The sequence below is a fragment of the Oryzias latipes genome, chromosome 3 (genome assembly GCF_002234675.1).
Source record: "Oryzias latipes chromosome 3, ASM223467v1".
In the NCBI taxonomy this organism is placed as follows: Eukaryota; Metazoa; Chordata; class Actinopteri; order Beloniformes; family Adrianichthyidae; genus Oryzias; species Oryzias latipes.
Window position 1 is genome coordinate 23,410,898 of NC_019861.2, and position 21,158 is coordinate 23,432,055.

Consider the following 21,158-nt stretch of genomic DNA (forward strand, 5'->3'; position numbering starts at 1 on the left):
TAAAGGGGGGGAGGAGGAAACATATTTAGGTCAAAATGTTTTCTCCTTGTATGTCTTTGGTGTATGAAGTAGGACGTACTCATTTCTATGTGTGTTTGCAACATAAAAAACACAGTAAATTTAGAGGGCAGCTCTTTTTTCTACTATGATGGTTTCACAATACGTTTTACTTCTATTCTTTTATTATTTTTTACTGTCAGCCAAATTGTGAAATTATTTCAGGGAGAAGTTGCTTTCACAGTTTTAAAGCTGCAGTTTTATTTAAAATGTGGTCTATTTGAACAGTTGACCTTCTTTGAGGCTAATAAAAACCTCAAGTTGAAAAAAGAATCATTTTCTTATTTATTATTTGACACTTTTTTTTGCAACTTTAACAATATTATTATTTGTTGTGCCTCTGGAATATCATTAATGGAAATTATTCTTGCAATGACACTAAATATGGCAAATATCTTAATTGGAGGATTGCAGGTTCAATTTCTGCCTTGTGCCAAAGTGTCCTTGGGCACGACACTGAGTCCCACATTACTCCTGGTGGCTATAGGCTGGCAATGTATGTCAGTTGAGCAGTCATCTGTGTGTGAATGTGTGTGTTCATTGGTTTACCATGTAAACAGTTAACAATATTTATAGTTAATGACTGATGTTACATTTAAGCAAAAGTGGTCTAACTTTGAGGTTTGGATGTATTAAAAGTTTGGTAGCTTTGTTCCTTTACTTGCAAGTACAAAACAGATGAGAGATCTTGAGACAGCAGCCATACTGGACTAACCCCCACCCCACCATCACCACCACCACCACCATCGGGTGACAAATCAGGACGGACAGCTCAAGACACTTCAAAGGCAGACAACTACCAGTCTGATAATTTTATGTCTGCGTCTCACAAACAGGCCATCACAGCTAAGGGGGCAGACTGTAGAGGCTGACCGCCTGAAACAAACAAACAAATGCACACGCCAAGCTCCCCCTTCATTCAAGCCATCCGGACAACAAAACAGTCACACACAGAGCCCACTGTGTGCATGCATCCCTCTTTTTCCAGACAAACACATGAGAGTGCGCACAGACGCGGTTCACCTTTACTGTGTCTCTCATTACCAGATGAAACCAACCGTACATTGATTCACAAAATGGAAGGGAAGAACGCATTAGTGTGTAATCACTGACTCCTGCATCGATTGGGGGGGATGAATTAAAGGGCAAAGCAATATCATCAGTTGGTATAGGCCTTGGCAAATTACAGCTTCAAGGCGAAACATGACTACCTTAACCTTACTGTCCACCAGTGCATATAGCCTTGCCTGCGATGAATGATAATAATAATAATCATACGGTAGAACACATTTATGTCAACAGAAAACCCACTTGCTTTTTATGGTATTCTGAAAACTTCAGCAACACATCTGCAGACGAACACATTAATTAAGGATCTTGCTAAAAGTGTGAACACCTGGGATTCTAGCTTGAGACCTACAGGTCATCAGTCCATTAGCCAGGCTGCTATAGAGCCACCATACTAACTATGCAGGATCTGCTAAACATGGTTGTAAAAAGGTTTTTCAAAATGAAAAGCCTTTAAAGTTTGTCAAAACGGAAGTTTTATTCAAACATTTTTTTTTTTTTTATAAATTTTTCTAGATTTTTAAACAGTTTGAATTTGTAATTTAAGAAATTTGACCTTTAACTCTTTTGACATCAAAACTAGAAGATAAGCTCATTTCTAGAAGAATAAATAAGATTAAATATGTCTAACAAACAACTTAGTTACAACTTTAAGAATGTAAAAATGATTAGTATCATAAATGTCTTTTGCAACTATGTGCTGGGCCTCGTTAATTCTTATTTGTTTGTAAAACTTTCTACCTTGATAACTAACATGGATCTGATTCAGATCAAGTAATTGACTTTAACTTTACATCCTTATTTACACTATTTTATGCTCCAGACCTTAGAAAAGACAAAACCAACAAGCTATACTAATTTGTACCTTGTAATGAATTAGCTACTTTTAACGTAATAAAGTTCTATGATAGTGACATTTATTAATATAAGATGGGTTCAAAGTTCATATTTTAATGTTAGTGGGTATACATAACACAATGTTAAATATCAAATCTTATATAACAATGGGGCTGAGTTTATAAAACACAGTGGAGGCTACATTTCTTTTTGCCACCTAAAAAAAAGAAATTGACAGTCTGTCATCAGTCTTTCAAATAAAAGCGATAGAAAATCACAAAGAAAATCAAGAAAAAATACTTCAAATATCGTATATAAATTGATTTGCATTTCGTTGAGGGAAATGGGTATTTTAACCCTCATGCTGGAAAGACTTAGCCCTTTGCACCCAAACTCCTCTTTAGCAGCCCCAGAGGTCAGACGTTTCTTGCAGTTGATGGCCAGATTTATTTACACATCAGAAGGAATTTTGATCCACTGTTCTTTGCAAATGACTAGTCTAAATCATTAAGTTTGGTGGCTGTTGCTTGGTCACAAAGGTCCAGCTATCTCCATGGGTTTTCCATAGAATTGCAGTCTAGAGACTGGGCCCACTCTATGACCTTGATATGCTTCTTCAGCCATTCTGTGGTTGCCTTGGTTTTATGTTTTGGTTCATTATCCTGTTGGAAGATCCATCCACAAATGATTCTGTGGACCATTTTAAGCTTCCTGGTGGAGGGAAGGAGGTTCTCACTTAGGATTTGACGGTACATGTACAGAAAAACACCCCCAAAGCATAATGTTTCCACCTCCAAGCTTGACAATGGGGATGGTGTTCTTGGGGTCATAGGCAGCATTTCTCTTCCTCCAAACAAAACGGGTTGAGTTGATGCCAAAGAGCATTTTCTCCCAATCACTCTAAATCATGAAGGTGTTCATTGGCAAACTTCAGGCGAGCCTGATCACGAGTCATCTTAAGCAGAGAGACTTTGCAAGCACTGCAATATGTTAAAGCACTGCAGCGTAAAGTATTACCAATGGTTTTCTATGTGACTGGGGTTCCAGCTGCTTTGAGATCATCAACTAACTCCTGTTATTTTAGACCTATATCTCACTGTTATCGTAATCATGGAAACCCCATCGCGTGAGATCTTGTTTGGAGCACCAGACCTAAAGGAGGATTGATGGTCATGTTTGTAATTATTGTAATTTGGCACAATTGCACCAACAGCTGTCACCTTAACCCCCAGCGTTTTGCTGATGGTCTTGTAGTCCATTCCGGTCTTGTGCAGGTCTACAATCTTTTCCCTCAAATCCACCGAAAGCTTTTCAGTCTTTCTTATATTGGAGAGTTTGGAGTCTGACTGATTGACTGATTCTGTGGACAGGTGTCTTTTCTACAGGTGATTAGTTCAAACAACTGTCTTCAATTCAGGTGACAGGTTAATTAGGACTGTGCAATCAAGAAGCTTTAATGGCTACTAAGGGATTAAATACTTGTTTTGCTCAATGAAAAACAAATACATTTCTTTTAAGTTGATTTCTTGATATGATTTCAAGATATCAACTATCTCTCACTATTCAAATGAACATACTATTAAGATGACAGTCTGTCAGTTTTTTCTTAGGCGGGCAAACCTACAAAATTAACAATGGATCAAATACTAATTCCCTTCATTGTAATCAATTCAAATTATTCTTCAGATAGAGAGAGCAATATATTTTGATCAATTTATGAACCGATTCCATTTGAAAGAAATTTCTTAAATATTGTTCAAGTAAAAGAACAGATTTACCGTTTGTAATATAAGTTCCACCCTTGTTCTGTCTTAATCACTAGTACTGTGCATTAATTTTCTTGACTAAATTGAATTGACTTAAAACAGAAATGTAACAAATCAATGAAGTTCAATTAAGTGTGCCATTGATGCCCATCCATATTTAAGACATAGGGTTTTCTCCAGATCTGTGCTGTTTTTTTAAGCGTAAATTGCTGTCAACTTTGCAGACAATGTCATATTTCCTGAACAATCATGGAAAGTTATCTAGTTCATTGATTCAAGTGCTAAAAGAAAAATCTTATTTCAATAGCAACTAAGTTTCACTAGATGGATTTGGGAAAAAACTAAAAACAAACTGTATCTAAAATGCACAGCAGAGCTAAAAGTTGGGATTTCTCCAGGTTATTTACTACATTTGTTTAAAGGAATTTAAGGCATGTATGTTAGGGCAATCATGTTGTTCTCATAATGCAGACAATTTCTATGAGATTAGAAAAACGCTTTTGAGCTGGCACACATTTTTGATCTTCCTTTATAAAGTGAGAATATAGAACGAAGACATGACATTATACACAAGTTGAAAATAATGGGATTTATTTTTAAAAACCATATAAATAGGTTTGAATTTAAGTTGTGATTTATAAATAAAAAAGCAAAGTGATATTCTCACCAATGAGAAGCACTGTTCCAACAGCTAAACCACCACCTGTTAAGAGAAGAAAAATCAGCACTTTATTATAAACAACGTCAAAAGTAGGTATGAGCTGATACCGGTTGCATTACATTGAAAAAAGGGGTAATAACTGTAATAACCATGATAAAGATGTGTTGATGGAGCTTTAATAAACATACCTGAAGCAAGAATTTCACAAAAGCTTTCATTTAATTTTTATTTTGAAATATTGGATCATTTAAAAATATTACTTGGCTATAGAATTTTAGAAAAACTGTGATTTGATCCTGTCAATTTATTTTTCTTTTAAAATACTGAATAATTCTAAATATTAACCCTTGTGCTATAGGCACTTTGACATTGGGAGTTGGGTCATCTAGACCCCACAAGACAGTGCGCTGAACTTTTTTCTTCAATGATTTGTGATCTTCAATGATTTCCATGGATTACATTAAATCCTCTTAACCTTTATCCACCTTTGTCATGGTAGGGAGGGGGTGGGGTCATAGGATAGCACAAGGGTCAAAATCGAAGTTTTAAAAAAACATAATCTGAAGCAAGAATTTAACTAAATTTGTACTGGGATCCAATCAATTCCTTATAGTTTTTTAAACAATGCAGAAATCAAAATGATATTACTTTGCAAAAATCCCTTTATAAATAATTTTGATAACCTTGTGAGCAAATTGACTGGGTAAAGCGGTCATTTGTTTACCTTTATGATAATTGTCACACTTCTTTGTCATGCAATATTTTTTCATCCGTTTTCAACGACAGGTGATTTTAATATAGTGTTTATTTTTCTAATAAATACAGCATTAAGTTAAAGACATGAATTTAGGAACAAAATCAAGCGCCTGATCCTGTACCATACATGTCTCTTGTCTGGTTTCATAAATTAATCCAATTAGTCCAATAAACTGAATACAACATGTTACACGTGTTTATGTCAACACAGGCTCTACTGGCGTGTAAGAAATCAGAATCTTTATCTGCTAGACATGAAAATAACACAACAGTAACTTTACAAATGATGTTTATAATCAGAGTAAGAAATGCTTAAAACTATCTATAAGCTCCGTTATCATTCAACGGGACGTTTCCGTAATATACACGTGTTGCTGCTGTTGCTTTCTTATCCACCTGCATAAATTAAGCAAAACAACCGTAGCTGAGCTCTGTGTTTTTCTGAAGAAGACACTAACCGAGGAGATAATCGAGCGACGTCACGCCAGACGAAACTAATAGTTGCCCGTTTTGAACCGATGGTCTAGTTCCAGGTATGGAGAGTGACTTGGTCCTTGATTTCTTCTGAAAACTGGTGAAATTTAACGGCGAAAATTCAGCTGGGGGTTTATCCATACTCTTCACGGGGGCTGCCATGTTGGAAGTGACGGAGTGACGTCAGGTCATGTTGTTGCAAATTTCCACCAATCAAGAAGGAGCTTGAACGGTCTCGACCAATGAGGGCTCGGAATATTCCGAGGTCGCGTTAGGAAACTGTCACAGTTTGTGCATGGTAAAAGCTTTGAATCCGGCGTCGGTAGGTAACCAAAGTCTTCATGTTTTGTTAATATAACAGGAATTGCGCATATGTTTTGGCATTTCTTTGATATAACAAAGTATTTCAGAGCTCCAAAAGTGTCTGGTTTCTCCTTGGCGTTCGTTGACATTTCCCTGTTTGCTTTGTTGCTATTCAATTCGTAAAACAAAAAAAGATTCTTAATTTAGTTACACCCCTCTCTCTGTTTTTAAATAGCTCTAGTTTCAGAAAAAATCCTGATATAACTTCATCTGCTGGTTGAGTGACACGTAATAAAAAAAGATGTTTCTCTAGTTTTTGTTCAATATAACGACATGCCAATTGTAAGAGCGAGAGATGATAACAGTGAATATTTTGTTCCCTGAATTGGTTGTTTTTGGTTGATTTTAAGGAGTTTTGCTCAGCCAATAAACCTCTATTTTACTTATTGATTTGTGAATGTGTTACATAACATACTGGATCAATTTTGCTTAATTTTCAGATATAAACAAAACAACAACTATTTAATCCGCTCACTTTTAAAATAAAATTAAAAACCACTGTAAGAGGAGCTGAACAGTAAAGCAGTTTAAACAAGGGACCTATACCTATGTATCAGTTTCATACATTCCTCAAATGAGTAACTGATTTTTTTGGTCGTAAGATGAAAACAATAAAAAAATGTAACAAATTTATTAACTATTATATGTATTTTTTGCTTTTACTTTTTTAACTATAGGGACTGCATGACATGATCTATGTACATTTATTGAGTTTTGATGCGGAGTAAGGTATATTACTATATTATATACTTATTATATGTTTTTTTTTTTAACTTGTCCTGTCCAACAGCTGGGCAGACAGATGAGAACTGAAGGCCTCTTGTGTTGGACATATTTTACTTTAACAACAGGGGTTATTAATCTTCAGACAAACCAGAGGTATGTCTGAATAAACCCCTTTTGTAATTGAGGCCAAACTTTATTAATTTCAATCATGTTTGAAAATCTTTGGTGTTGGACCGGACGGAAAAGGAAAGGAGGGAAGAAGTGAGAAGGATGTTAGAGAGAGGGGGGGGGGGTAGGAGGGTGATACATTTTACATATGTGTGATGTACACGTCTTTTGTTTAATTTTGAATCTAGCTGAGAAATTGTTTTTTGCTCGTCACCTACTGTACATGATTAACAGACAACCTTCTGATATTTCCTGTTTCAAACTCAAAAGTACTAATTTTTCAGTTATGTTGTTTTTTCTTTTTGTTCTATTTGTTAGCATTGCTGTTCTCTTTCAGATTTTTGCCGCTGTAAGCATCCTTCTTCAGATTTTCAAAATTTTATTCATTTTTTGTGCGTCTTTTTTAATGGAGCCTGCTGAAGATGTTACATTTCTTTGTTCAGCCCGGCAGCAATATGGATTGGTCTACCATGCACATTCTAGGCAACAGACATAATCTGTTCCCAATTAAATCAGGCAAGAGTAGGTCACCCTGGACAGTTCTATTTTATGCATTTCTATTTGGTGCTGTTCTGTTGTTTTGCAGATCTTATCAGTTGCATCTCAGAAACCTCCTTCAAAATGTGGCTTCAGTTCAGGTGTCTCTGCTTGTTATAGATTGCATCAGAGCCATCAGCTCCTTAGTCGGTGCTAAAAATAACAAAGCAATTATCAACCTTGATAGAAACATGTGATCTTTATTTCTGGATAACAATATCACTTCCGTACCCTCTGAGATCTCCTAATGTTTTGTACGGCTTGGCATTTGCTGGTACGGGACACCCCTGTTTAATTTGCACATTATAATGTCAACTATTAATGCCGGTTGACTGAAGAAAGATCAGTGATATCCTTAAGACAGCTGTAAGAAGCTTTATGTGGCTGAGAAAGGCCAGGGGCAGCAGAAGATCTAGGATGCTGAGATACACCCGAGGAGCCAATCGCCCAACTGCTCACTTTACAAATGCTCTTAGCAGAGATAGTCCTGCTGTTTGACAGCATTGTTGAGACTTACATGTGTTGACAGGGGACCAAGCGAATATATCATGACTGACAACACTGGGCATTGTGGAAAGCTTATACGAGCAAATAAGATGAGTTGACTGACCTGCATCTTGAAAGAAGCAAAGCTTGCTTCTGTGCTGCATCACCTACCAGTACAATTCTTTTTTCTCATCCCATAGAAACTGTTTAATCGAAGACTCCACCTTGGATTTATTATAAATTTTTGGACTGTAGTAGTCTGTTTCAGTCCAGCCATTTGTAGTTGAGAAAAACATAAATAAATATATTTACCTTTTTTAGTGTCTGCTCACACTAAGGTCTCTTTTTTTTTTTTTGTTGCCGTTCTGTCATTTTTTGTATCTGATCGAAGTTTATAATAGCAGTAGTCATAACATGTCAGGCTTTTCCTGGGGGAGATTGTTTTAGTTTTCTTTAGTCTAACTCCACCATCAGTGTGGAGCGGCCCGACTTTTCTGCTTCTAGAGGATACAAGATTATCATCAACACTTGGATTTGTTTTGTTACCATTCAGAAGAAAGCAATAGCTTGGGCACAGTCTCAGCAGAATTTGTGTGCAACTAATTTTGTCAGGGGTTTTGCTCATTTCTATTTGTTCAAGAGCTTATATTTTAACCAGACGGTTCTTCCGTAGTCAATGAGTCATGTTTAGCTTAACTCTATAAATACAGAGCACATGTTCTCGTAGAATAAAGGGAAATCTCATTCTTTAAAAAAAAAGTAGATGTCTGTCATTGGCTGGTGTTGAAATATATCCATTTGTGTCAGTGGATAACCCAAACCTCTTTGTAAATCTGATACAACGACTGATAGGATCTGTTAACTCTCAGCTAGGGCCACACAATCACACCGGGTCAATACAATAAGGCTTACTGACTGATTTTTCCATTGAATGTAATTGGCTGGGGACTGTGTCAGCCTTCACTTCCTTTCAGTTCTTAGCAGTTGTATTCATATCACTTGATTATTATTTGCTTCTGCAGTGATTGTTGGTCTAAACCCTAAAGCTCCTCAAATGGTAACCCTGGTCAGCTGTTTCACGCCTTTGTTGGTGCTGGCATCAATGAAAAGAGCAATATGGAGATCCGTCTTTTCAATTTAGCTTCTGATACATGGCAGACCGAGACACTACTCCTTCAGTGGGACTTTACATCTGTCACTCCTCATCTAGCCAGGTGTCTGTGTTTAAATCAACAGGATTAGCTCTGATTGCACTGATAGCTGAAACAGACCCCCCTGGTTGCCCAAGCTCCTCCTTTTTATAGCTCACATTAAGATTAAATCAAGCTGCACGCAACAGGAATAATGCCCTGACCCCCCTTTTTGCCTTCTGCTGCCCAGGAAGACATCAGAGGTGGGATCAGACCCCACTCTGGTCTGACTGCTACAGGCTCCCTTCCATCTGGGATCCTCGGGGAGAAGAAGAATATCTGACAAGGGGCTCGTAAGCCTCTTAGCCCCCCTGTTGCCAGGTTCTCTCTCAGCCCATGTTTTCCTAATTTAGTTGTGTAAGAAGTCCACTGCAAGACCCTTGTGTGCTGTCTGGATTGAAATTCTCTTTGTGGTTCTAATAGACTGGTCATGTATATCAATTAACACTACTCAGCCATGGCAGGGTCAAATCTCTTGAGACTGGCGGCGATAATTCCTCACCCACCTTTTCCTTATGGCTTTATTAATGTGCATTTAAAAAAGTGTCAGCTTTGGACAATCTGTCATTGGCTTTGTTTTTCTTTACTGGTGCTTTTTATTTTTATTTTAGTTGCTGATAATTTAAAAGAAATCTTTAAATAATCTAATGTATTTACTCTATTTGCTCTAGAAACGTGAAACAGGAAGTTGTTTAATTTTTATCTCCCTTATATGGCAAATAAGCCTAATTATTTTATTTAATATAAACCTTGTTTACTCTAAGCATGCTTTTGTTTTAATCAACTTGAATAGGAAAATGAATATCCCATCTATTCTAAAAAATAAAGTCAAAATACTTGGCACTTTTCTCTTATTCATGTGCTTTGAGTTGGTTTGTCATGAATGAACAGAGCACCCAGCCTAAGAGGATCACAGAGTTAAACACACAATGACATGTTCCCTTCTGCAGCTATTCATAGGGGATCCCCCTGATCTCCCCACTGTAGCGCTGTGTAGTGGTACATGGAAGCCAGCAGCCATAGATGGTTCTGCAGAGATTTTTTTGTATTCCCATGAACATGTTTGGTGTGTAATCCTGGATTAATGGAGAGATTTTGTGTTAATTTACATCTGTAATACATCATTCAATTAACACTGCTTATCCCCCACAATCACATTGGGTTTGAGCGCCACAGAGATATTGTGGCTTTCCTGACTCTTTGCTTGGGTGATTTGGACATAATACAGATCCAATCAAAGGTCTCTGGATGTCCACCCTGTGCTAAATCCCAAAGGAGTCACCATTTTACATGTTATGCCCACTGAAAAATATAGGTGATGCTTTTGTCTGTGCACACACACACACACACACACTTTCAACGTCGTGGTCACCTCAGAGAACGAGGTGGCTGCATATGGACTCTCTTGATATCAGTCACTGGCCGTGTGATTTTGTTATGCAAAGTCCCCTAATCCCCACCTATGATGAATGCTTTCTGGAATGGGGAGGTGGAGGGTCGGGTGGGTGAAGCAGAGATATGAGAGCAGCTGTATGGGAGGCAGTCTACTGTGCTTTACTAATCAATGCTAACTAACATTCCAGATTTTCAGTCAAGGAGAAGAACAGACATGTGAGATCGAGTGCTACAGTACCTCAGTGGTGCTGGATCAAACGGTTGCAAGAAACTTGTACAGTTTGCTTTTAGCTAAATAAAACCTTTTTTTAAAACAGACAAATTTGAGCACTATAGTTTTTATGAACTAATGGAGAACTTAATTCTTTAGGTTACTCTAAATCAGAACATGCCTGGATGGACTTTTCATTTGGGCCCTTTTCTCAGAAGTATAGAATTCTCTGTAACTCCTCAAGCTTTTTCATTTCCAGCTCTTGAGAAAGGCAGATGGTTGCCAGGGGTAACCGAGGAGCAGCCTGAAGAAGCAGAGAACAGGGAGGTGAGAGGATGGAGTTGGTCTTTTCTTGATCAGAAAGGATGACGAATGGATAAAAGAGAGAAATTGTGCTAAAGATGAAAGAACAGATAGAAGGTTTAATAAGCAAAGTCTAGCTGGAATGAATGAGAGGGCAATATGTGTGTGTTAGGGAGAACAGCAGAGGGGGTAACGGGATTAGGTGTAACACCTTTGGCAGGGCTCAGAGAGCCACCTGACACCCGGTCTGTTGGGAACCCGGGGAGAATATGAGTGGAGGTGGTGGGACAAGGGAGAAATTGGGGGTCTAATCCTTGTCCATCTTGGGGAAGTCATTCCCAGAGCTCTGAGGATTTGGAGCTTTGGTTTCCACTCTGCTTGCTTTGGTTAATAATACCCTGGGAGGGAGAAGAGACATGGAGTGAGAACAAGACAAAAGGAACAACAGAGATAAAGAAAAAGATTTTTTTTGTACCCTGTGGCGGACTGACAAAATAGCAGCTTGACCTAAAAGATGCTTGAAGTGCACACTAACATCTAAGCTATGCTTGATCTATTGTGATACAGTTTCTGTTTGTGCATTTTCAGGTGTGTGAGAGCACAACAGAATGTAAACTGGCTTTTTTTTCCCCTCGGTCCATCTCTCAGTTTAAGTAAAAGTCAATAAGTAGAGTGGATCTGAGATGTTTGCTCAGAAGACACGTGGATGCTCTTTGTGTGTGTTCAAGTGACAATGTTTGCAGGGCAGTCGTAAGGCTGCCAAGGTGTCTTTGTGTTTCTATGGTGCTGACAGAAGTTGATAACAGCTGTAGTGATTGTGGCGGTCGTGGCGGCAGCTCAGTGGCAGGGACTGGCTGCAGACAGTACAGAGGAGTTTGGCTTGAAGTGTCACAGCTTCTTTGTTTATCCATCACCTGAGCGCAAGGTGTTGATAGGTTCATCCTAAACAGGAGCAAAGTTCGGAGCAGTTTTCTGGTGTGAATCGGCCATTCAGCCCTCGAGAATGAAACACCAAAGAATGTGGCATCCTAGCTGTCGGCAAGCTGTGACAACCATGTCCACACCTTCAGAAATTGAACCTTGAACAGACTCTGCTTTAAGAGTCAAAGGACAAAAGGCTGCTTAGGAGGGAACAAGGGTTTACAGTAGGGCTGCACGGTATGAGGAAAACTCGCGATATGCTATATCAGTGATCAATATTGCGATAACGATATCATTTGCGGTATATAAACAAATAGCAAAACAATCTAAAACATTATTCCCATTTCATTGCAAAAGTTTACAAAGTTTGCGGTAAATGGTCAGGCCTAGTTTGCAGTATCAACATTTTTCCATATCCTGTTTTGTTCTTCTCTTCCGTAGGTGGAGATGTTCCGTCAGGTGTTGGGAAAGACTTTGGGCTTTGTCGGTTACACAATCCAGTATGGATGCATTGCACACTGTGCCTTTGAATACATTGGAGAGTTTGTTGTGGTCAGTAATATTTCATTTACAATCTCTTTTCCTGCTGTGTTTTTATGTTTCTTATTTTTCCCAGGCTAATGATAGTGTTTTGTTTTCAATTTTGATTTAGTGTTCTGGTCCGTCCATGGAGCCCACGATTGTAAACCATGACATTGTCTTCAATGAGCGCATGAGTCGTCATCTTTGTAAAATAGAAAAGTAAGTTTTTGTCTCATAGTTCCAAACAATGATACACTCCGCAGCTATTCTGTTCTTTTGTGTGATGAATGGGGATGCAACATTTCATTTTCACCGTAATTCGGTTGAAACCTCAATTTTTTTGAGTAACGGTTTTGTTTCAGTTCGATATATGCATTTGTGTATAACAAACAAAAGCAACAAATTCAGAAAAAACGCTTGTTTTATTTTGTTGATAAGCTTGTAACGATGAAGACAAACTCTTCAGTTGGCTCATGCTAAGCCTGGAGTAATTTAATAACACAATAAATAATGAATTCTCCTTAAATTTTATCAGAATTGTTTAACACTGTTAACATAAACAGTGCAGTAAGGATGCAACGATTCAATTTCCTCACAATTTAGTGAATGGTTTAACATACGGTTCGGTTTGAAACCGAGAATTGTGATTACCGGTACATATACCTTTTCTAAAAGCTCTGTTTTCTACTAATATGAACTATCGGCACACATTTACTTAGGAAATTATTGTGTTTTTTTTTTTTTTTTTTAGGGGTGACATCGTAATTGCAAAAAGTCCATTTGACCCTCATATGAATATATGTAAAAGGGTAGTTGGATTGGAAGGTGACAAGGTCTGCACGGGTGCTCCATCAGATCTGTTCAAGACCCACACGTATGTGAGTACTCTAACATATATCTATTTTCGAATATCCTGTTATTTTTAGTTTTACCAGGTGAGGCTTCAGTTTTTCCATCAAACACTCACACTTGAGTTAGTTTTCTTCAACATCAAAATATGAAATCTAAAGTAAATGTAAGATGTTTTGGTCCAAAACACTTGTGTACTTCATCCATAAATGACAACCAGAGTTTGCATAAAGCAAAAAAAAAAGAAATCTTATTTTACTCATTTATTTTTAGTTCCACACATATAACAGTCTATAGACTTTCACAGTTGTTTACATTTTAGAGCACGCAAATCCATTTTGTGTCACTGGTCAAAATATCAGCTTTTGACAACACCTATATTTCCTCAGAACAGTGATAAAACCAAAGAGTGAACAGGGGTTCTGCTGCCAAAACCACTGTCATTGCTTTTCTATTACTACTCTTCCCAACACCCACGGCTCAGGCCTGCAATCTCTCTGAAGCCTGTTAGAGTTAGTGCCAGCCGAATGGACAGACTGATGGCTGGGAGGAGGGGTGTCTGCATGTGTGTGTGCGTGTTTGAAAGTCCACAAACCAAAGGTTGTGGATATGTTGCACGATTTTGAATTTATTTTGTATTCTATAGCCTATGAGCATGCAATTGAATGAGTTCAGCAAAACGCCACATAAGGCCAAGCCTGCAAGATTCATCATCAAATAAAAATGTAAATGATTAGTTTTGTAGCTTTTTGTCTTCATCTCAGAGAACAGAGGAGTGAAATGTGTGAGAGTCCTGATTTTCAAATATAGTTAAAAAAAAAGTAAGCAATATCTTGTATTTAAGTGTATGTTGAAGCTAAGATTGTGCACGTCGAGTTACCTTACGTTCTTTTACATTTTGCCTAATCTTAAGTGTTAACATTCCTGAAGCATCTACCACAAGGCGATTTCTTCCTAACTGGAATTTTTAATAAAAAATGTCCACAATTTGTGTATGACAAAAGAAAATATTTAAAACACAAAAACTTGACAAAGGTGTAAAGGAGTTCATTTATTTATTGTTTGTTTGTCATTGAAGTACTGCCTCTTGACTTGTTTTGTGGTTTTAAAATTTTTAAAACTACTGAGACATACACTTATTTGGGTCCAAAAGACTAAAATCTTAAAAGTACAATCTGACACTAAATGGTATATATAAAGCACTTTACTGCCTTCAGGCCCAATAACTTTACAGTTACAGCTAAATTCACCCATACACACACACATTCACACACTGGCGGTTCCGCTGCCGAAAACTGGTGGCAATCTATAACCACCAGGAGGTTCAGTGTCTTTCCCAAAGACGTTTTTTCACATTAACAGGTAGGACAGGTAGCCAGATTCAAGAAATTAGGTTCAGTTAGTTGATCATTTTAATCAATGCCATATTGCTCAGAAGCTGTTATCTAGTCTGTTTCTGTGGTTTATTTTACCCAGCAATGCCAAAATCTAATATAATTTCAATTTTTAAAAGATTAACAGATTAAGCCACAGTATTCTCTTTCATCAGTTAAACATATTCAACTTGTAAGGCAGGTGTCAATCATTTTTTAAACCCATCCAGTGGAGTAGAGTGAAGAACAGTTAAAAAAGAAAGACAGAATTCCTTAAATTATTTGGTATCACAGCTTCCAGTTTACTGTATTTAATTTAGTGTTCAAGTTTTAATTTAGTTTGGAGCATTAACAGATGAAAAACAAAGTTTTTTATTCACATAGTTGATTAGAAAAGAAATCTTTAAACGTTACTTAACAGATTGAGGGTGCACATTATAAGGAAAACTTGCGATGTGCGATATTTGTGATCAGTATTGGGATGACGGTATGACTTTCAATACATGAAGAAATAGAAAATACATCATTTCCATTTCACGCCAACCTTTTTATTTAAACAAATATGTATGATTACCTAAATCACACTCCTAATGACCCATGTCTACATTGTAGACCGCCATCTAACTTAAAGAAGCTCCATTTGATTGGTCAAATCTGTAAAGTGTTAAATACTTCAAGCTGCAATGTGATTGCTTTAGCATGTGTTTAAGGTAACATTTTTTGCGGTGTCTTTTGCGATAGAGCTATTGGACAAACTGAAACTATGCTGAAGATAAATTTTCAGCCTAGTGCCTAGATGCCTTTTTTGTGTAAAGGTGCTGTTTTCATTTTTTTCCCTACTGATACCTGGATCATTACAATTTCATACAGCTTGATACATCATTTATTTTTTTAAATTTTTTTTTAGTTTTGCTTTTCTTCCAAAGACAATGATCCCCAGCACTTAGCAATATCCAGAATCTATGGAACTGAGAAAACACTCGTTGTTCACTTAGATGCTTGAACCCCCTCTGGGAGTTTACTAGTACAGAGTATGTGTGTTTGTGTCTTATTATTATGGTGGTGTAAAGCATTCTTGGTGAATCTGTGAAGATGAATTTTCGATGGCAACGTTAGACCCTGTCACCACATCCTTTTTAGTTCTGACAGATGAACACACCCTCTCCAAACCCAAGAGATCCAACGACAGGCAAATTGCTCTTTCACCTTTAGGAAATCATTTTTTTGCCAGAGGTTTTGTGTCAAAACAATGACACTTGATCCCTAATATTATACCAGAGGATGAGAGAAGATGTGAAATGAAAAAAAGAAACCCAGACCTTCTGTTGGTTACTGCTCAGATTGGCTTGGGTTTTATTGTAGAATAACTCCATAATGGTGTAAAGTATGACAGGAAAGCTAATTCCCCTCCCCAGTCATGTTAACATAATGAGCAGTATAATGGTGTGGCTGCTAAACAACAGTGAGGAGCTCCAGTTTCAGATCTTCTCAACACGTCTTTGACAGGTACACAATACCTGGCATCGACTCAGCCTGCAACTGGTGGATGGCTACATTCTTCTTCGCCATCCATCACAACTGAGTTCCTGCCAGAGCTGATCAATGGGAGTCCACATTAAATTAACTTTAGTGATATTTTGTGCCTTTGTGGATATTTAAAGACACATGGAGGAGTGTTTGTCTCTATCAAACACCAAATGTTGATTCTGCTGGACTGCTCTCATTCCTCTCCCTTCTGTCAACTCAGGCTTCCTGTTTATTCTTTTTTTTATTTTCTTTATTTTTTTAAGTGTTCTATCATCTTAGAATTAAGTCAGAGTGAACATTTGATTTGTGTGTATAATATTTAGCAGACACCTCATCAATTGAAATCCTTAATCCTTAAGCTTTAATTCAGTGTTCAGTTGGGTTTTAAGCAGTTAGGTGTGCAATCCACTGACTTTTATTTTGGTAAACTTGCACGTTACAATTCTGTAACAATCTAGCACTTCACTTTTTTCCATAGCTTTTTGTTGTCTTAGATAAAAGAGAGCATCTTTATTTTCTATATTTTATATGTGAGCATTAAAAGAAAAACATTTTCAGTGTGAAATTAATTTAATGAAATCAATCTAGCCTGAAGTGAAAGTAAAAATTTCCTTTAATTTATTTTTTATTTATGTTTTTATTAATTAAAAAATGGCCAAAAATGTTCCCACCTCTTGTTGTTTACAAGGCAGCCTCTCTTAATATATAGTCCAATCCCTGGTTATCAAATTATTATATACAGTTGTTTTAGGCTTCACTTTGAGAAGCAAAATTGTAAAAAAGGCTCCTTTTTCATATTTTTTTGTTACTTATTTTTAATTAGGTTGAACTTTTTATTGTGTTTTTTAATTTTCCATGTTAGGATCTTATTTACTCATTTTTGCACCAAAGCTTTTATCTTGTGTTTGTTTAGACAGATGATTTTTACATAGGAAATTTTATTTCACTCTACCCAGCTCTCTCTTTTTTTTCCTACATATTTTTTATCCCTTTCTTACTTTTTAAAATATTGTTTGCTCTTATTTAGACGTTGCTGAAACATTATTTTGACCTCAAAAATCATCGGCTAAGATAAGAAAAAGGCCCCGCCTCAATAGACACCGTTTTTTTTGAGTGGGTATTTTGAAAATGACAACCTTTGCTGTAATTTAGCCTTTCAGATTTTATGACATGGCTGCATCTGTCAAGTTTATTTTATGAGAAGAAATTTGCTCTCCTTTGCTTTTTGTTGCCCCATCACTCAGGCTGTAAATTGAATGTTTACCATTTAGATCTGGTATGAAGATACCACTCAACAGTTTTACATACATAGTTTCTTTTTCATTTTCAGGTTTAAGCATCTTTATTGCTGACTACGACGGTATATGCATAACAGCAACATTTATTCTGCTTGGATATAAGATAAACACCATAAATACATGAAAACAGACTCTAGACAAAAATCAAGGCAGCACACGCTGAATAGAATGACCAGAGACAGCACAGAGGCACATATTATGATAGTAGAGGAGTAAGTAGAAATAAATATGCCAGGATCTACCCCACCAAGCAGGAAGGACTTCAGGTGCTGGTTTTGCAAAGACGTCCCTGAGACAATCCAGTGCATAACAGATGGGTGTAAGATGCAAGTGGGCGGCAAATAAATGGAACACCATAAACAAGTGGCTGGCATAGTGTACAGAAAAGATGGAATGGAAGTCCAAAGGTCAGGTTAGGAAACCTTTCCAAAGGTAGATACAGACAGGAGAAATGGTAAAGGATAACAGAGTCGACATAGTAGAGCTGGACAAGAATGAGAAGAAGGTTGTAGTGGTAGATGTAGCGACTCTAAATGATAGTACAAGGTAGAAGGGTCATGAGAAGATCGAGCATTACTAAGGGCTGAGATGAAAACATATGTAGAGTGAAGGTAACTGCAGTCCTTGTGGTAACTGGAACACTTGGGGACCCCCCCCCCAGAGTAAATTCTCTGTTGGAGGACCCAAGTTTGAATCAAACCACTTCAAGGTCCAGTGAATATATTTATTGCATAAACCTTGACCGGAACAGTTCCACTCTGTCTTTAAGACATAGAAGTACAACTTTCTTGAAATTATTACAAATATTTGTCTCTATTCATAACTCTGCATAAAATCTTGTCATAGCTTTTTGGTATTTTTCGTGAGTTGATCAATTTAGCTTTGTCTTTAATTATGAACTGTTAAATAAACTTGTATCCACTTAAATTAAAACCAAGTTTTTATCTGTATATTTTCCTAAAAAATTAATAGACCGTTTAATCTGTTTTCTAAAAACACAACTATATAAACAAACCTCATTAGGGCTTTTAAGTCTTGCCGCTTTTCTAAGTCTGTTTAGCTTTTTATGCCTTTTCGCAAAACTGTGGTCATCTGCCTGAGATTTTCTAGACAGTCTACCAAGATGCTTTTAAAGGGGAAAGGGGGGATCTTGGTTTGGCAGATGACAAATGGTGATGTTTCTTTTTCCTGTGCTTGGGAGCCAGCATATGTTACCATGTTAATGAGGTGTAATGGTGAGAATCCAGCATGCTGACATATGGTTCTCAGATGACTCCTTTAATGATATTCATTTGTATCGTTGTTATTCAGTGAGTTGTTTACCTCATGTCAGGTCAACATGTCACCGGTTGTGATTATGTCACATAATCTGTCTCAATTATCAAATATGAAATGCAGCACTTCACTGTCGGGCCACAGACTTATTACACAGCTGAGAAATCAGAACAAGGAACAAAAACACAGGCAAGAATGTGACATCACTTTACTGTGGCTAATATTTTCTTTCAGGACTTTTGTCATTAAAAAGTTAGGCAACACAAAAATAGACTCGTGGATTGTGATGCCCATTATGACAATATAATGTGTTGTTGATCCTGTCTGCACATATAGGGGGGACAATGCACTTAATTAGGGCCTTGACAAGCCTACTCTCCTAAAGTGATGAGATTAATCATAATTGGTGTCACAGTGAATTAGAGCCCGCTTGGATGAATGCCCCACTGGCAGGTCGGACCGCGGTGGAGACCCTTGGACGCTGCTGCTAGCCGCGGCTTAGCTCTCTCCCTCTCCCCCCGCCCTCTTTCTCCCTTTGCTCTGCGATCTGAGGCCCCTCTCTCTGGCTTTGCCCTCTTCTGGGTAAGAGGGGTGCAGGTCTCAGCCAACAGTCTAATGACCATGTTTGAAGTTCTCCTAAATCCCTATCCTCGACCCTGTCCGTTACCCATGACCCCTCTCCTAAAACGGTCCGGGGTTAAAGACGGATAGGCAGGTCGACGTTAGGATAAGCTGAGGAGGGAGGGACGGCTGAGGCAAATCTTTGGGATAAGGGGGTGGGGTTAGGCAAGAATCTCTCTGCATAATGGAGAAACTAACTTTCATGAGTTCCATGCATTCTCTGCCATTTTTTTTTCAGTTTTATAACAGTAAAGAATTTTTCATGCTCTGTGTTTGAGATTCTTGATCATTTTGTCCTGTTTCTGTGTGTTGTTTTCAGGTTCCAAAAGGCCACGTATGGCTAGAGGGGGATAACCTTACGAATTCCAGTGACTCAAGAAACTATGGCCCTATTCCGTACGCACTCATTAGAGGGCGTGTTTGCTTGAAGGTAATAGGCGAGGTGTTTTGGCTTCTTTTTTTTTTTTTTACAAATTTGAATTAGCTCACTCACGCATTTGCCTTTCGTATGCTAGCATGGTGCTCGCACCATCCTAGATATTTTTTGTCCTTCTTAAAATGTTCTTGTTCGTAATCTCGTGTATTGAAGTCAGTTAGAAGTTTTAAACGATTGTGTCTGATTAACCAAAGCCTGGACAACATATTGTCTAGCTTTCCATTCTGCTATGTTGTCATGTCCCTGGATGTCATAGCAACCATGACCCTGGAAACGGGTCAGGCAACCTTCTGTCTATCTGATTGGACAGCGGCACTCCACTGGAGGCCCTGCCACGACAGCTGACGAAATAACAGGATTTTCAATGAGGTCAAATGCATCATTAAAAACCACATTAGGGAGTGTGTCCAAGATTGAAGCCCTTGATTTAGTTATTATGCAAGCCTTATTATTTTTCTTTAACCCCTTGTTACTTTTTCTTTGTCCTCCACAGCTCTGGCCACCGCACAGCTTTGGCACCCTGAGTGAAAGCCCAACCAAACGAATCATAAAGAATCAGAATAACTCTGATTGACTCATCCACTTTGTTGTTGTGTGCACAGCACAGTCTTTGGTTGCACACTATTTTAAATAAAATATTTATTACACTTTCTGTCCTCTGAACTTTTTTTTATTTTAAATTTTAAGCCGTAATGCCAGCTTCATTCCCTTTACTAATTGCACTAGTCCTTTATTATCAGGCCTCCCAGCGTTTTTAGGATTTACAGTTCATTCTTTATAGCAGCACTATTAGAAGAGTCGCGTGTCAGTGGTTCTTGTAGAACTGCTTTTGGCAGAGCTGGCAGCACCAAGCATGACATCTTTGAGTTTATGCACTCATTGGTATTAATTCTCTAATAAACAATAACAATTAAAGCCTTAGTCAGATATATTTATAAGCTCCTGCTAGAATAATTATATCCGGCTACAGTTTGAATTGTTTATTAAGGAGACATAAAGCACATTTGCAGAAGTAATATGTCTATACAGGAGGACCACAGTGATTACAGCTCTATTCCCCTTGAAAGGATGTTATTAAAGCCATGTTTACCATTTTCTTTTATTATGGTTAAACAAAAGCTCTTTAATTGTTGAATAATTCATTAGGCTGCAAATGCAATTGGAAAAAAAAGTTTTCCATTTATCCATACAATATTAATGAGCACTTAGTAAAACACGACTTGCCTCTCTGTGCATTACTTGACTGTGTGTTTATATTCACAGTTTTTTCCGTATGCCAAAAACATTTTTTTTGTTGTAATTGTTTTTTTTAGACAATTGTTTAAGTAAAAGAAATGA

At 37.5% G+C, this 21,158-nt stretch overlaps 2 protein-coding genes across 4 annotated transcripts in view; one reads left to right on the forward strand and one right to left on the reverse strand.

Annotated features, from left to right (window-relative positions):
- The window catches only part of elp4 (elongator acetyltransferase complex subunit 4), a 53,579-nt gene extending 47,766 nt beyond the window's left edge, over positions 1-5,813 (reverse strand). Inside the window, exons 1-2 of the mRNA XM_023953526.1 lie at positions 5,604-5,813; positions 4,396-4,431 (exon numbers count right to left, since the gene is read on the reverse strand). Of these exons, the coding sequence (XP_023809294.1) occupies positions 4,396-4,431; positions 5,604-5,781 (214 nt within the window). The 5' untranslated portion in view covers positions 5,782-5,813. The remainder of the gene's footprint in view (positions 1-4,395; positions 4,432-5,603) is intronic.
- A 29-nt stretch (positions 5,814-5,842) lies between these two features.
- immp1l (inner mitochondrial membrane peptidase subunit 1) lies at positions 5,843-20,472 on the forward strand. Of its 3 annotated transcripts, XM_020714829.2 has the most exons (7): positions 5,898-5,941; positions 10,955-11,022; positions 12,361-12,471; positions 12,572-12,660; positions 13,193-13,319; positions 19,704-19,814; positions 20,314-20,472. In XM_020714829.2, the coding sequence occupies exons 3-7, from the start codon at positions 12,367-12,369 to the stop codon at positions 20,392-20,394; spliced, it is 513 nt and encodes a 170-aa protein (XP_020570488.1). In that variant the 5' UTR covers positions 5,898-5,941; positions 10,955-11,022; positions 12,361-12,366; the 3' UTR covers positions 20,395-20,472. The 3 variants fall into 3 exon arrangements, with proteins under 3 accessions (XP_004067284.1, XP_020570488.1, XP_020570482.1); XM_004067236.4 differs by lacking the exon at positions 10,955-11,022 and having other exon boundaries at positions 5,843-5,941; XM_020714823.2 differs by lacking the exon at positions 10,955-11,022 and having other exon boundaries at positions 5,922-5,945.
- Positions 20,473-21,158: the final 686 nt, after the last annotated feature.

Coding starts and splice junctions, on each gene's coding strand:
- immp1l (XM_004067236.4), top strand. CDS start 5,915: ATGGTAAAAGCTTTGAATCCGGCGTCG. Junction 13,320..19,703: donor TGTTCAAGACCCACACGTAT/GTGAGTACTCTA, acceptor TGTTGTTTTCAG/GTTCCAAAAGGCCACGTATG. Junction 19,815..20,313: donor GAGGGCGTGTTTGCTTGAAG/GTAATAGGCGAG, acceptor TGTCCTCCACAG/CTCTGGCCACCGCACAGCTT.